The sequence below is a fragment of the Salmo trutta genome, chromosome 16 (assembly GCF_901001165.1).
Source record: "Salmo trutta chromosome 16, fSalTru1.1, whole genome shotgun sequence".
Lineage (NCBI taxonomy): Eukaryota > Metazoa > Chordata > Actinopteri > Salmoniformes > Salmonidae > Salmo > Salmo trutta.
Window position 1 is genome coordinate 28,700,401 of NC_042972.1, and position 16,048 is coordinate 28,716,448.

Genomic DNA, 16,048 nt, shown 5'->3' on the forward strand with positions numbered 1-16,048 from the left:
GACAGAGTAGGTTCACTACATGGAGCCTTAACTTTACTGTCTATCTAGAGCAACGGGGAAATTCTTATGGATATACAGCATGTATATGTGTAAATGTATTATATATATATATATATATATATATATAGATATATATAGATATAGATATAGATATAGATAGATATATATATATATATATATATATATATATATATATATGTGTGTGTGTGTGTGTGTGTGTGTGTGTGTGTGTGTGTATAGGGGTGTGGGGGGTAGTTTAACAGGTGTAACAGCAGAGGTGAGTGATAGGTCTTGGAGTAGACCCTTGTTATAGGATGGGCTGCTCATGTGGGGAGATGACTTGGTGCGCTTGTAAGGATAGGACAGGGAGTGTTGGTCTGTCTGAGGGTGGTGGAATAGGAGGTAACGAGAATGGGTCAGAGTGCATCACTATGTCACTATCACTGGGATCTCCCAGTTGCCCCTTTCTGGGACCCCGCTTCTGCCGCTGCAGCCTCCCCCCAGGGCTCCCCATCACTGTCCGCCCCCCTCTCCCTCTCCTCGTCCCCCCACTCGTCCTCCTCATCCTCATCTTCCTCCTCGAGGCTCTTCTCCTCCTCCCTCTCTTTCTTGATGGCTTGGATGGCAGGGGGGGCGGAGGCGCTGTCCCCAGAGTCGCTGCTGTCCTCAAAGGCCTCAGGGTTCTCCAGCATCTCCCTGATCAGAGGAGGCATGGGGCCTGGGATCTCCATCTTCAGAGTGATGGCTCTCTCAGCACCTACAGTACACAGAGAGACCCACGCATAAACATAAGTTTACATTCACACTGACATTTTAGCCATTTAGCAGACGTATCCAGAGTGACTTACAATCAGTTATTCATTGTTAATTATTTGGGGTGCTATGTCTCTATCAATACTGATTGAATGCAGGAGTCTGAGGCTCTACTATATATGCATATTGATCTATGTGTCCGTATTGTGTTAGTATAGCCTGTGTTAAGAATAAAGATCTAGGCTGTGCTATATATCTGTACTGTGTACTACATCCTTATCTGTACTGACCCTTGGTGCTGATGCCCCTGAGGTCGGTGACCTTCATCAGCATGCGGGGGAACATGTGGGGCTTGTTGGGGCGTCTGCGGCGGGCGTAGATTTTCAGGGCCTCCAGGAGGGGCTCCTGTAGCTTGTCCACCTTCTGGGGCTCCTCCAGGTCCATACGGTCTGAGGGAGAGAGCCAATGTTGATAAAATTACCTGTCATTGAAACAGTTTCTAAACTGTGTAAAAGGGTAATTTTCCTACTGAGATTACATCGAAAATTGTAGATGCAAGAGATTAGTCATTCATTCATTGCTATGATCATTGATCTCCTGAAGAAGCTATCCCTGTAACTTTCTTTCTGTGCCCCCAAATGTTCGGATATAGCCTACTAGTAAAGTTACCAGGTTGTTAGCTAGCCAGCTAGCTAATGAGGTAACAGGGCTGAACAAAGTGTAAGCAAATGAATGTAAAATGGGAAGAAACAAGACGTTTTCGCTGAAGTAATGGTACAACCATGATGCTAATGAATATGTGTTCGCTTTTTTCTCTAGGGCACTCGGAAACAACGGTAGAGCGAAGTTATTACAACAATTATCTAGCCGCATTGGTTCTCCCAAATAAAAATTCAAGGTCTCACAGCAAAATGTTTAGGAGCATATGCCACCAAAATGGTCACACATTATTATGAGACATGTGCGTGCACACACAAACACACACTAACAGCAGTACCTCCGCAGATCAAGCAGATGGCGCTGAGGAGGCCGGTTTCTGTGTCGTCCATCTCCAGAGGCAGCAGCTGGCCAGCAAAGGCAAACACCAGTTCTGTGAGAGGGCCAAAGCCTGCGTTGTGCATCTGGGTCCGATTCAGGGTCAGCCCGTCGGAGAAGGTCATTGTGTCCTGCTCCGGAGTGTAGCGAGTGCAGATCCTCAGCATCTGAGAGGAGAGGATGGAGAGGTTAGGGGAATAATGACAACAAAGATGATGAAAAGGGAGCGTGAGGAAGAGGGGGGGTGTAAATTGTAGGGAGTGACAGAGGATTGAGGATAGTGACATGTTGATAGTGTGTTAAGGGAAAAAGGAGTATGGATAGAGCATTGTGAGGGAAAGAGAAAAGTAGATAGGTTGTAGTGAGGGAGAGAAGAGTGAAAATGGAGGGAGAGAGCAGTGAGGGAGAGAGGAGTACAGACAGAGTGGAGGTGGAGGGAGAGAGCAGTGAGGGAGAGAGGAGTACAGACAGAGTGGAGGTGGAGGGAGAGAGCAGTGAGGGAGAGAGGAGTACAGACAGAGTGGAGGTTGAGGGAGATAGCAGTAATGGAGAGAGTACAGACAGAGTGGAGGTGGAGGGAGAGAGCAGTAATGGAGAGAGTACAGACAGAGTGGAGGTGGAGGGAGAGAGGAGTAATGGAGAGAGTACAGACAGAGTGGAGGTGGAGGGAGAGAGCAGTAATGGAGAGAGTACAGACAGAGTGGAGGTGGAGGGAGATAGCAGTAATGGAGAGAGTACAGACAGAGTGGAGGTGGAGGGAGAGAGCATTAATGGAGAGAGTACAGACAGAGTGGAGGTGGAGGGAGAGAGCAGTAATGGAGAGAGTACAGACAGAGTGGAGGTGGAGGGAGAGAGCAGTAATGGAGAGAGTACAGCCAGAGTGGAGGTGGAGGGAGATAGCAGTAATGGAGAGAGTACAGACAGAGTGGAGGTGGAGGGAGAGAGCAGTAATGGAGAGTACAGACAGAGTGGAGGTGGAGGGAGAGAGCAGTAATGGAGAGAGTACAGACAGAGTGGAGGTGGAGGGAGAGAGCAGTAATGGAGAGTACAGACAGAGTGGAGGTGGAGGGAGAGAACAGTAATGGAGAGAGTACAGCCAGGGTGGAAGTGGAGGGAGAGAGCAGTAATGGAGAGAGTACAGACAGAGTGGAGGTGGAGGGAGAGGTGTTCAGGTACCAGTATGTCCAGACAGGCTGATTTGAGGAGAGTGATCTGGTCAGCGATGGTGAGGGTGGTGAAGCCTGGCAGGCGCTTGGCAAACTCCACTATCTTGATGATGCACTTGGTGGAGAGTTCACTGAACTTATCCCACAGCCCCAGATCCAACTGTACACGGTGGTCTGCACTGGAGTTCTGGAACAGGAGAGAGAGGGCTAAGGTGCGTGTGCGTGTGTGTGTGTGTGTGTGTGTGTGTGTGTGTGTGGTGTGTGTGTGTGTGTGTGTGTGTGTGTGTGTGTGTGACTCACTGTAGTGTATTTGCCCAGCTGGACAAGTGAGGGAAAGGTGTCTTTGTGGGCCTTGCTGACTTTGTTGACTAGCTCCTCCAGTTCTCCACTGAGCTCGTAGCTCTCCAGCAACACCACCTCCTCCTTCACATCCTTCTTCTTCTTGTTCCTGTCATTACGCACCGCTGCATGGCAGAGAAGAAGAGGGAGCGATGATAAGTGAGAGAGTAAAGGAAAGTGGTGGATTGGTGGTGCTTGTTGGTGTCTTTAGTTGATGAATGACAGCGCAACACATCCCTCATGCTTCACACCTTCCCACTCGTTCCTTCATCTCGTCTCAATATGGCCCCTATAATATCCATTTATAGGGGCCATATTGTGATTTCAGTGTAATCCCTAGCTATCCCAATACACACACTTACAGACATAAACTGTAGTGAGATCCCTTTACAAAGTCTTTGCCACCCTATCACTCTCACAACCTCTCTGTATTCAAACAGTCTCTGATCTCCTCACACCTTTACATTTGAGCACAACATGCCCAGCAGGCGAACTGGACAAAACTGGTTGTAATGGCATCCCTCTGAGGCACTGTTACTCACCTTCTTTGGACATGCCAACCTCAAAGCACTTTTGCAGCCGGCAGTACTGACAGCGATTACGGGTCACCTTGTTGATCTGACAGTTCTTGTCTCGGTGGCAGGTATACACCATGTTCTTCTGAATACTGCGCCGGAAGAATCCCTGAGAGAGAGAAGAGAGAGAGAGACCGGGGGGGAGAGAGACAGAGAGAAACCAACAGACCAAGAGAGAGTAAAAGAGAGAGAAATCAGGCATTAAAACATTCTTAATGGTCACAAGACCATATGTCTGGAGCATAGATGGAATATGTCTCACTACATAGCCACAGGAGGTTATTTCAGCCCATGCCCTTAGATAAAGATTCAACCAGAGGACAGCACAGGCGTTTTTACATCGTGTAACGTCTCAGAATAGGGATAAACTGCATGGAAAAAATTATGGTAGACTGTCTGTTTGCCCCAGTCTGACTTTCTGGCTTGTTTGTTTGTGTATGCATTTTCTGTATTTGTCATGTATTTGCTTGTGTTACACATCCTGTCTGTGTACAGAGCCTTCAGAAAGTAGTCATACCCCTTGACTTATTCCACATTTTGTTGTGTTACACCGGGAATTCGAAGTGCATTTCATAGATTTTTACCCCCGCACCTATCTCTGCACACAATACACAACATAAATATATATCACGTTTATTGAAAATGAAATACAGAAATATCTCACTTACACAACTATTTACACCACTGAGTCAAGACTTTGTAGAATCCCCTTTAGCAGTGATTACAGCTTTGAATCATCTTGGGTATGTCTGTATCAGCTTTGCACATCTGGATTAGGGGATTTCCTCCCATTTTTCCTTGCAGATTTTCCTCAAGCTCTGTTAAGGTAGATGGGGAGCAACAGTGACCAGACATCTTCAAGTCAATCCACCAATTTTCAATGGGATTCAAGTCTGGGCTTTGGCTGGGCCACTCAAGGACTTTCCAAATCTTGTTCTGATGCCATTACAGAATTGCTTTGGCTGTACGCTTGGGGTCTATTGTCCTGTTGGAATGTAAATCTTCACCCCAGTCTAAGGTCATTTGCACTCTGAAGCAGGTTCTCATCAAGAATTTGCCTGTATTTGACTTCATTCATTGTTCCCTCCATCCTTACCAGTCACCCAATCCTTGACGCTGAAAAGCATCCCCATAGCATGATGCTGCCACCACCATGCTTGATGGTAGAGATGGTGTTAGACAGGTGATGAGCCTGGTTTTCTCCAGACATAGCACTTTGCATTCAGGCCAAAGAGTTCCATTTTGGTCTCATACATTTTAGTCATTTAGCAGACGCTCTTATCCAGAGCGACTTACAGTAGTGAATACATACATTTCATGCATTTTTTTTTTTTTTTATACTGGCCCCCCTTGGGAATCAAACCCACAACCCTGGCATTGCACACACCATGCTGGCGTTGCAAACACCATGCTCTACCAACTGAGCCACAGGGAAGACTACAGACCACAGAATCTTTTGTTATGCTCTCAGAGTCTTTCACTTACCTATTTGCTAACGCCAGGCGTGCTGTCGTGTGCTTTTTTCTCAGGAGTGGCTTCCGTCTGGCCACTCTCCCATAAGCCTAGATTGGTGAAGGGTTTTAGAGAATTGTCCTTCTGGCAGGTTCTCCCATCTCAGCCAAGGAACTCTGTAGTTCTGTCAGAGTGGTCATTGGGTTCTTGGTCACCTCCCTGACCAAGGTTCTTCTTACCCGGTTATTCAGTTTGGTCAGACGGCCAACTCTAGGCAGAGTCTGGGTAGTTCCATATTTTTTAAATTTTCGAATGATGGAGACCACTGTTCTCTTTGAAACTTTCAACACTTTAGAAATAGTTTTATACCCTTCCCCAGATATATGCCTCATCATAATTATCTCTGCGATCTACAGACAGTTCTATGGACTTCATGGTATAGTTTCCACTCTGACATTCACTTCTTCCTTAAAGTTTTCTGGCAGACTACAACTATTGGTGTATTGCTACCACCTACTGTGTGGGGTCTTCTTCTTTGATATTATTGCCGCCCGCAAACAAATACTGTAGCTGCATGCCGCCACCTACTGTTTGGCTGTATATCAGCCCAAATAATTAACAAAATAAACAATACAAAACTCAATGTACTCCAGATTCAACTGCCAACGTCCATCCCTACAGGCTTTGGGGTCTGAGAAGGAAGAGCATCTTCAGACAGTATTCTTTGCAATGTTTTGGCAGTGAAGTCCTGGAAACCCCAAAAACCTTTCAGCCACAGATACTATTATGTTCAGTTTCTTCTTTTGTTTGTTTGTTTGTGCAGTACAATTAACCACATCTCTGAATAACACCATGAACCCTACCTTCTTCACAATCAGCTTATCACTTTCCCTCAACTGTTGAACAACACTCTGAATCTCCACAGTCTGCGGAGCATCCACCACCATATCTTCAGCTCCCCTCGCTCCTTCAACTATTTCACCTGCCTGTATAGACCTGACCCTTACCACTTCATACTCCTGTCATGACGTTGGCCTGTGGGTAAGGTTTATGACCCCCCCCCATAAATACCTTTCTCCCTTCCCCTCTCTTACTGACCCTACTGAAGGACTGCTGTCCTATTAAATATAGAGAGTCTGGGAACATCAAACAAATGGGGAAAGGAACCATATTTACATAATAAAACCAGTTGGAAATATGCTTGATAACGTAATGAGTATGGAGGTCAGTTCATTGTTATCTGGGACATTATGATTGATGACAGGACAACATAAACTGTACCTGAGAAAGTATACACCCTCTAGTTATCAGAGTCACATGGAATTGTTATGCAATTGAAATGTTTGATATTGAAATTGTTTGTTAGGAGATTAAATGTAATTTTAGCTTCCAAATGAGAGAATTGGGTTTTCATAAGGAAAGTGCCCTGCCCGATCAGTGGCCCAACCCTGTGAAGAGACATGGGGTTATAAACGATGAAACACCTCCTTCCCCCCTCTCCACTATATAAGCCTTTGACGAAAAGATAACCAGTATGTTCCAGTACGGGAGGTCTGCAGCCTCTACATCAGAAGGACACACATGTTAACTAAACCATATCAAGGACAGAACTAAGCCAACCTCGACGTGAGCTTTGATGGCGAATGGTATGAACTTTGAGCTTATTCAGTACAGAAGTGATACTTCCTAGCCGTTGAGTTATCCGCTGCTAACGTGGGCTAGGAAAGGACGGACGACGGATCCAGTCTAACAACCAGACGAAGATACCACCACGTATCCAATTTGCCACCATTGACATTCTTCCACTACAGGAAGATCTGTTGGCCAACCCGGCCAGCATCTACGACCAATCTACCGAAGCGCAGCTCAGAGTAAATATTTATTGCATTTTCCTTTTCCAAATGGGTGGTAATTTAGAATGCATAAGATAATGTATTTACGATAGCATAGCTGCTGTTTCTTTGTTCCTAAGTCTTCCCGCTATTTCATTCAAGCCCAACCCCCTTTCCTTTGTGTAACCAGCTTTCATACAGGTTCCGTTCACCAGGGGTGAATTCTGTATGACATCATTGTATTCTGTGTATTTGTAATTCTGTGTGATTAGTTAGGTATTTAGTAAATAAATAATTAAACCCAATTTTGTATTGCTGATTCAACTTGTTAGCCAGGGTTCGTGAAGATAACCAAGAATTGACAACTTTCATTATGAGACTGAAAATAAGATAAGGGTTAATATTGACTGCTATCGATGTAAAATATTACTAAGTATTTTAAGAGTTTATTCGGAAGATAACGGCTCTATAAACGTTCTTCTGTGGTGCCCCGACTTTCTAGTTAATTACATTTACATGATTAGCTTAATCAGGTAATATTAATTACAGAGAAATAATTTTATAAGTTAGCATGTCAAATCACTTAATCCGGCATAGCCAAAGACACGACACTCCTTTACCCTAACCGGGCTCTCCGGGGAATTGGGAACATGGTTGCATCACAATTACAACATTGTACAGCCTCAGATTCTTCAACAACATTCCTTCGGCACACACTTGATACAAAACAACGGCTTGGACACAGAAGCTCTCACTGCATATCTAACATATCCCAACTTCACATGTGAAGGGAGATACTCTTTGTCAAACATCAATAATACCGACAGGCTTTCTTCTTTTCCCCATTCACTATACCGTTCAGCCGGCGTGCTCCAACTACTCCTGTATGCTACTCGTAAACCACGAGGCCTCCACATCCAACGTGATGCCAGAGTCGACACCTTTTAACGGTGCTCTGCTACAAAAATCTAAACTCTCCACTTCATAACTCGGTAGTTCGTCGATCCTTAATACCTTTTCCTTCTGCTCTTTCGACAAACAAGAAATCAAAACAAAAACATTTCTGGTCACTCTGACCGATTCCACCTTGATACTTCAAACGGATCTCCCAAAAATCAATTGTTAGTGAACCTTACTCCAACCAAAAACCTATACTCCTTAACAACTTTCACCCTTTTTGTTCCATTTTCCTTTATCACTGTCTTCCACTCTTCAGCCAAACTGCAAGGATTCACTCTCTCCACCAATCTCACTTGCACTGAGCCAGAATCATCCTTTACATCCTCGGAACGAGGCCCGAACTCGGCAGTCCTCACCGTGGGTACTTCGTCCACAGTCCCGTCAGGTTCCATCTCCGAGCTACTGTCACATGTATCCCTCTTTTTACACTTGTCACCAATCTTCCTCAACTCAACTCATTCTTGGCTGTCGTCACTACACCTGCCACCGCAATTGATTCACCCTCACTCTTGTCATGTTCAATTTCCTTGTCTAGCTCTTCCAGAAGTTCTGTGCAATCCTCCATTCCATATTCACTCAGGACATATTTCACTTTTCTTCTGTTTCCCTTGTCTGCCATCTTCTCCTTCAGCAAGTCTTCCAGAAGGTTTGTACAATCCCCCACTCCATATTTATTCATATTATGTCCCAGTTTCTTCCTTTTGCCCTTGTCCACCATCTTCTTGAACCCATGCCCCTGCAACCTCAGCTAACGCTTCCTCATCTCGCCAATGCCACTCCTGTTCATCTGCGTTCCTGATATGCACTGTCAACTGTGGGACCTTATATAGACAGGTGTGTTTCTTTCTAAATCATGTCCAAACGTTTGAATTGGCCACAGGTGGACTCCAATCAAGTTGTAGCGACATTTCAAGGGTGATCAAAGGAAATTGGATGCACCTAGGCTCAATTTGGAGTGTCATAGCAAAGGGATGTGAATACTTATCTAAATGAGACATTTCTATATTTCATTTTCAATACATTTGCAAAAATGTAAAAAAAATTTTTTTAACTTTGTCATTATGGGGTAGTGTGTGTAGATGGGTCAGAGAGAGAAAAAAATGAATTCAGACTGTAACACAACAAAATATTGCGGGGTATGGATACTATGAATACTTTGTGAAGGCACTTATGACTGGGTATATTGTCTCTGTGTTTTGATGTGTCTCACCTTGCAACCCTCACAGGAGCTGACCCCGTAGTGGTAGCCAGAGGACTTGTCCTGGCACACGAAACAGGGCTTGTAGATGCGGGGAGGAGGGGGCGGAGAGGGTGAACTGGGCACCATCTCCTCAGAGCTGGTGCTCTGGGTCTCCACTGCTGCTCAGAGAGAGAGAGAGAGAGAGAGAGAGAGAGAGAGAGAGAGAGAGAGAGAGAGAGAGAGAGAGAGAGAGAGAGAAGGGGGGCAAAAAGTCATAGACATTATCTTACCGCACATTTCAGTATTGCAGCTAATAGGTACACTGCATGTCAGAGGATGAAAATGAACTAATTTCTTTCTTCCTAACAGGGGGGAGAGGGAAAGAGACACAATTAGCTGATGGACAGATGGCTACACTGATAAAATGATGATCAGCAGATGAGATTTGATTGGCGTCTCCACTTCTGGGCAGTGGGGGTGGAGCATACCTCTGACTGAAAGCTGGTGTGTGTGGGTGTCTTTTTTATTTGAATGCCAGCTCAACCCGACATGCTTATATACCTCTCGCCACATTTGAACAAACAGACTGAAGGTAATCTCATGATGGCGCCGACAGCGATGGTCGCCTCGCGTTCTTAGGAAACAATACAGTATTTTTTTTTTTATGCATTATTTCGTAGACAGTTACCCCAAGAAATCTTATTACATACAGCTGGGAGGAACTATTGGATACAAGAGCAACATCAACCAACATCATGACCAGGAATGCGACTTTCCCAAAGTGGATCCTCTGTTTGGACCACCACCAAGGACAATGGATCGGATCCCAGTAGGCGACCCAAAACAACGGCGCCGCAGACGAGGCAGACGGAGCGGTCTTCTGGTCAGGCTCCATAGATGGACACATCGCTCACCGCTCCCGAGTATACTACTCGCCAATGTCCAGTCTCCTGACAACAAGGTAGACGAAATTTGAGCAAGTGTTGCCTTCCAGAGAGACATCAGAGACTGTAACATTCTCTGTTTCACGGAAACATGGCTCACTCGGGATACGTTATCAGAGTCGGTACAGCCACCTGGTTTCTTCACGCATCGCGCCAACAGAAACAAACATCTCTCTGGTAAGAAGAAGGGTGGGGGTGTATGCCTTATGATTAACGAGTTGTGGTGTTGTCACGAACGTCATTGGAAGCATACTCGGACCAAAGCGCAGCGTGATCTTGGTTCCACATGTTTATTAAAGGAAACTCTCAAAAAACAATAAAGAATAAACGAACACGTGAAGCTATGGAGTGCTCACAGGCAACAACACATAAACAAAACAAGATCCCACAAAACACAGTGGGGAAATGGCTGCCTAAATATGATCCCCAATCAGAGACAACGATAAACAGCTGCCTCTGATTGGGAACCATACCAGGCCAACATAGAATAGAACAATCTAGATTACCCACCCTAGTCACACCCCGACCTAACCAACATAGAGAATAAAAGGCTCTCTATGGTCAGGGCGTGACAGGTGTGATCATAACAGCATATAGGAACTCAAGTCCTTTTGTTCACCTGACCTAGAATTCCTTACAATCAAATGCTGACCGCATTATCTACCAAAAGAATTCTCTTCGATTATAGTCACAGCCGTGTATATCCCCCCCAAGCAGACACCTCGACGGCCCTGAAAGAACTTATTTGGACTCTATGTAAACTGGAAACCACATATCCTGAGGCTGCATTTATTGCAGCTGGGGATTTTAACAAGGCTAATCTGAAAACAAGGCTCCCTAAATTTTATCAGCATATCGAATGCGCAACCCAGGCTGGCCAAATTCTTGATCATTGCTACTCTAACTTCGCATACAAAGCCTTCCCTCGCCCTCCTTTCAGCAAATCCGACCACGACTCCATTTTGTTACTCCCAGCCTATAGACAGAAACTAAAACAGGAAATGCCCGTGCTCAGGTAGGTCTGTTCAACGCTGGTCCGACCAATCTGATTCCACGCTTCAAGATTGCCTGATCACGTGAACTGGGATATGTCCCGGATAGCATTGGACAACAACATTGATGTTACGCTAATTCGGTGAGCGAGTGTTTTAGCAAGTCCATCGGTGATGTTGTACCCACGGTGACTATTAAAACATTCCCCAACCAGAAACCGTGGATTGATGGCAGCATTCGTGCAAAACTGAAAGCGCAAACCACTACTTTTAATCATGGCAAGGCGACCGGAAACATGACCGAATACAAACAGTGTAGCTATTCCCTCCGTAAGGCAATCAAACAAGGTAAGTGTCAGTATAGAGACAAGGTAGAGTCACAATTCAATGGCTCAGACACGAGACAGATGTGGCAGGGTCTGCAGTCAATCACGGAGTACAAACAGAAAACCAGCCCCGTCGCGGACACCGATGTCTTGCTCCCAGACAAACTAAACAACTTCTTTGCTTGCTTTGAGGACAATACAGTGCCACTGACACGGCCCGCTACCAAAACCTGTGGGCTCTCCTTCACCGCAGCCAACGTGAGTAAAACATTTAAACGTGTTAACCCTCGCAGGGCTGCCGGCCCAGACGTCATCCCTAGCCTCAGAGCATGCGCAGACCAGCTGGCTGTGTGTTTACTGACATATTCAATCAATCCCTATCCCAGTCTGCTGTTCCCACATGCTTCAAGTGGGCCATCATTGTTCCTGTTCCCAAGAAAGCTAAGGTAACTGAGCTAAACGACTATCGCCCCATAGCACTCACTTCTGTCATCACGAAGTGCTTTGAGAGACTAATCAAGGATTATATCACCTCCACCCTACCTGACACCCTAGACCCACACCAATTTACTTTCTGCCCCAATAGGTCCACAGACGACACAATCGCAATCACACTGCACACTGGGTCTCGACCCCGCCCTGTGGAACTGGGTCCTGGACTTTCTGATGGGCCGCACCCAGGTGGTGAGGGTAGCAAACAACATCTCCACCCCGCTGATCCTCAACACTGGGGCCCCACAAGGGTGCGTTCTCAGCCCTCTCCTGTACTCCCTGTTCACCCATGACTGCTTGGCCATGCACGCCTCCAACTCAATCATCAAGTTTGCAGACGACACTACAGTGGTAGGCTTGATTACCAACAACGACGAGACGTCCTACAGAGAGGAGGTGAGGGCCCTCGGAGTGTGGTGTCAGGAAAACAACCTCACACTCAACATCAACAAAAAAAGGAGATGATTGTGGACTTCAGGAAGCAGCAGAGGGAGCACCCCCCTATCCACATCGACGGGACAGTAGTGGAGAAGGTGGAAAGTTTTATGTTCCTCGGCGTACACATCATGGACAAACTGAAATGGTCCACCCACACAGACAGCATGGTGAAGAAGGTGCAACAGCGCCTCTTCAACCTCAGGAGGCTGAAGAAATTTGGCTTGTCACCAAAAACACTCACTAACTTTTACAGATGCACAATCGAGAGCATCCTATCGGGCTGTATCACCGCCTGGTACAGCAACTGCTCCGCCCATAACCGTATGGCTCTCCAGAGGGTAGTGAGGTCTGCACAACGCATCACCGGGGACAAACTACCTGCCCTCCAGGACACCTACACCACCTGATGTCACAGGAAGGCCAAAACGATCATCAAGGACAACAACCACCCGAGCCACTGCCTGTTCACTCCTCTATCATCCAGAAGGCGAGGTCAATGCAGGTGCATCAAAGCTGGGACTGATAGAGACTGAAAAACAGCTTCTATCTCAAGGCCATCAGACTGTTAAACAGCCATCACTAACATTGAGTGGCTGCTGCCAACATACTGACTCAAATCTCTAGCCACTTTAATAATAAAAAGTTGGATGTAATAAATGAATCACTAGTCACTTTAAACAATGCCACTTTATATAATGTTTACATACCCTACATTATTCATCTCATATGTATATACTATATACTCTATACCATCTAATGCATCTTGCCTATGCCGTTCGGCCATCACTCATCTATATATTTATATGTACATATTCTTATTCATTCCTTTACACTTGTGTGTATAAGGTAGTTGTTGTGGAATTGTTAGATTACTTGTTAGATATTACTACAAAGTCGGAACTAGAAGCACAAGCATTTCGCTACACTCACATGAACATCTGCTTACCATGTGTATGTGACCAATAAAATTTGATTTGATTCGTTTATGAGACTCTGCTGTCTCCCACTGTCCCTCCCTTCTGTGTTGCAAGGGGAAAATGCAACACAATATAACATGATTTGCTTTGCCATAGGCAAAGTCATTCAACTGCTACCAGCAAAATAAACAACTTAAAATACACACACACACACACACACGCCCACACACACACACACACACACACACACACACACACACACACACACACACACACACACACACACCACACACACACACACACACACAAACATTTTCACACACAGAGATAACAGGACACCGATGGAGCCCAGATGAGCGAAACCTTTGTCCATGTCTGGAAAAACGTGTATTTTTTTCACCTTTTCATCACTGACCATTTCAGGTCTATGCACCATCTAGCTACTAAATATAACTTGAAACGCACTGGGTTTTCACAGACAAAAGACATCAGCATACATTTGCATATACACACACACATACATTTATAAATGGTCAAAAAGCTCATATACCCATACATTTAGCCACATTCACTGACCAAGCCCCCAAACCAATCCTCTCTAACATGCCTTTCAACTTTCACCTTCAGTCACCCCAGCTTCCCCTCCCCATGCCCATCCCCGAACCCCCCTGTTTTTCTCTTGTTTCTTGGCCCTAAATTCCTTAGCGCAGGCTGGCCAGGGTTTAATAGAGGCCCAGGCTCATAAGCTGACCTATAAAGGCAATGTCTGGGCTGGGGAGGAGGCCCCCGACCAGGCCGACCACCTCTTTATTGGGATCCAGTCACCTTGGACAGCCATTCACACCAACAGCTGAACTCTTGCATCCCTGCCCCTTATTATTATATTTTTTTAAATACAAAAATGGAGCTGCCACCTTGAATGGATAGAACAGCGCTGGCCCAAATGTGGACCTCTACACACCCCCACCCCTCCTCCTCAACCCCCTTCCAGCCCCCTCTCTCACACTGGGACCTGCGTTTAACAAGAGTGGCAAGACTTCAAAAAGAGGAGAAAAGGGCATAAAGGAATAATCTAATAAAAGAAGAGGAGACAAATTAACAGAGAAAAAGAGAGGGTGAAATATACGGGAGTTAAGAGGACAGAGGGCTCCCAGTAGGTAGAGAGGTGGAATAAAACTCTGAGCCTTTAGCTTTGACCTTGTTTGTAAGACCACCACTACCAATACCATTAGTACTAACTACCAACAGCCTAACAGTATACTACCACCACTACCAATACCATTAGTACTAACTACCAACAGCCTAACAGTATACTACCACCACTACCAATACCATTAGTACTAACTACCAACAGCCTAACAGTATACTACCACCACTACCAATACCATTAGTACTAACTACCAACAGCCTAACAGTATACTACCACCACTACCAATACCATTAGTACTAACTACCAACAGCCTAACAGTATACTACCACCACTACCAATACCATTAGTACTAACTACCAATAGCCTTTATCATGACTCAGTTCCATTCCATTACACATAAGAGTCATTGGATGGAAGCGTCTTCTTTGGGGGGAGTTTTGTAAGAACCACTACACTCGGTCTGAACATTAACACGCATTGCTTGAGGTACGGTTTTGGAAGCATAAGGACCTTATCTTTCATATCGGCAAGAAATAATAATAATAATTTTAAAAAGGTTCAATTTAAACACACCTTTATAGGGTTAGGGTTCCATCATGGCCATATTAAGATGTTACAGCGCATGTTTTTCGAAAACAGATGGTGGATTACCTGTTCTAATTAGCCATATGCGTCTCCAAACACCTGTGTGTAAATGGAAGACGTGTTGTCACTGAAAAATACTGTTGGCTGCGACTGTGTTAAAACCAGTCAAAACAGTGTACAGTAAGTGTGAATTTTGCATTCATGAAATTATTTTGATGTGATGTGAAAGTAGAGGGATTTATGTTTCTAGAACCGTACCGCAATTGAGAATAGATCCACGTTTAGATGGAGTGTTTGGTTTTTTTGGCTTCCAGAGCCACTTCCCCTTCAAACAGAACCTGTATGGTCCTTGGACTAAGGAGTAAAGCTAGGCTCCTTCAGTCCAATACCAATTTTTTTATTGTCACATACACTGCAGTGAAATATGTTGTTTCACAGGGTCAGACATAGCAGTAAGACGCCATCGGAGCAAATTACGGTGCTTTGCTCAAGGGCACGTCAACCAACTTTTCACCCTGCGGCTCGGATATTTGAACGAGCAACCATTCGGTTACTGGCCCAACAGTCTAACCACTAGGCTACCTGCCACCCAATACCATTAGTACTAGATTTTCAAGCCAATTTAAGTCAAAACTGTAACTAAGCCACTCAGGGACATTCAATGTCGCCTAGGTAAGCAACTCCAGTGTATATTTGGTGGTTTAGGTTATTGTCCTGCTGAAAGGTGAATTTGTCTCACAGTGTCTGCTGGAAAGCAGACTTAAACATGTTTTCTTGTAGTTTCCTAACGGTTTGGTTGCTACAACAGCCAAATTGTGAAGGAGCTTTAGTTAAGACCTTACACTAACTTTTCATCCATATGTCATATACAGTGCCCTATTGGGACAGTGAAGCATTTTTTCTTATTTTGGC

At 45.1% G+C, this 16,048-nt stretch overlaps 1 protein-coding gene across 2 annotated transcripts in view; it reads right to left on the bottom strand.

Annotated features, from left to right (window-relative positions):
- Positions 1–349: 349 nt before the first annotated feature.
- The window catches only part of LOC115150491 (retinoic acid receptor gamma-A), an 80,592-nt gene continuing 64,893 nt past the window's right edge, over positions 350–16,048 (bottom strand). For both annotated transcript variants that reach the window (XM_029693852.1, XM_029693853.1), the window contains 7 exons: positions 9,323–9,471; positions 3,836–3,977; positions 3,255–3,418; positions 2,965–3,141; positions 1,751–1,955; positions 1,044–1,202; positions 350–757 (listed from right to left, as the gene is read on the bottom strand). In XM_029693852.1, the coding sequence (XP_029549712.1) occupies positions 441–757; positions 1,044–1,202; positions 1,751–1,955; positions 2,965–3,141; positions 3,255–3,418; positions 3,836–3,977; positions 9,323–9,471 (1,313 nt within the window). In that variant the 3' untranslated portion in view covers positions 350–440. The remainder of the gene's footprint in view (positions 758–1,043; positions 1,203–1,750; positions 1,956–2,964; positions 3,142–3,254; positions 3,419–3,835; positions 3,978–9,322; positions 9,472–16,048) is intronic.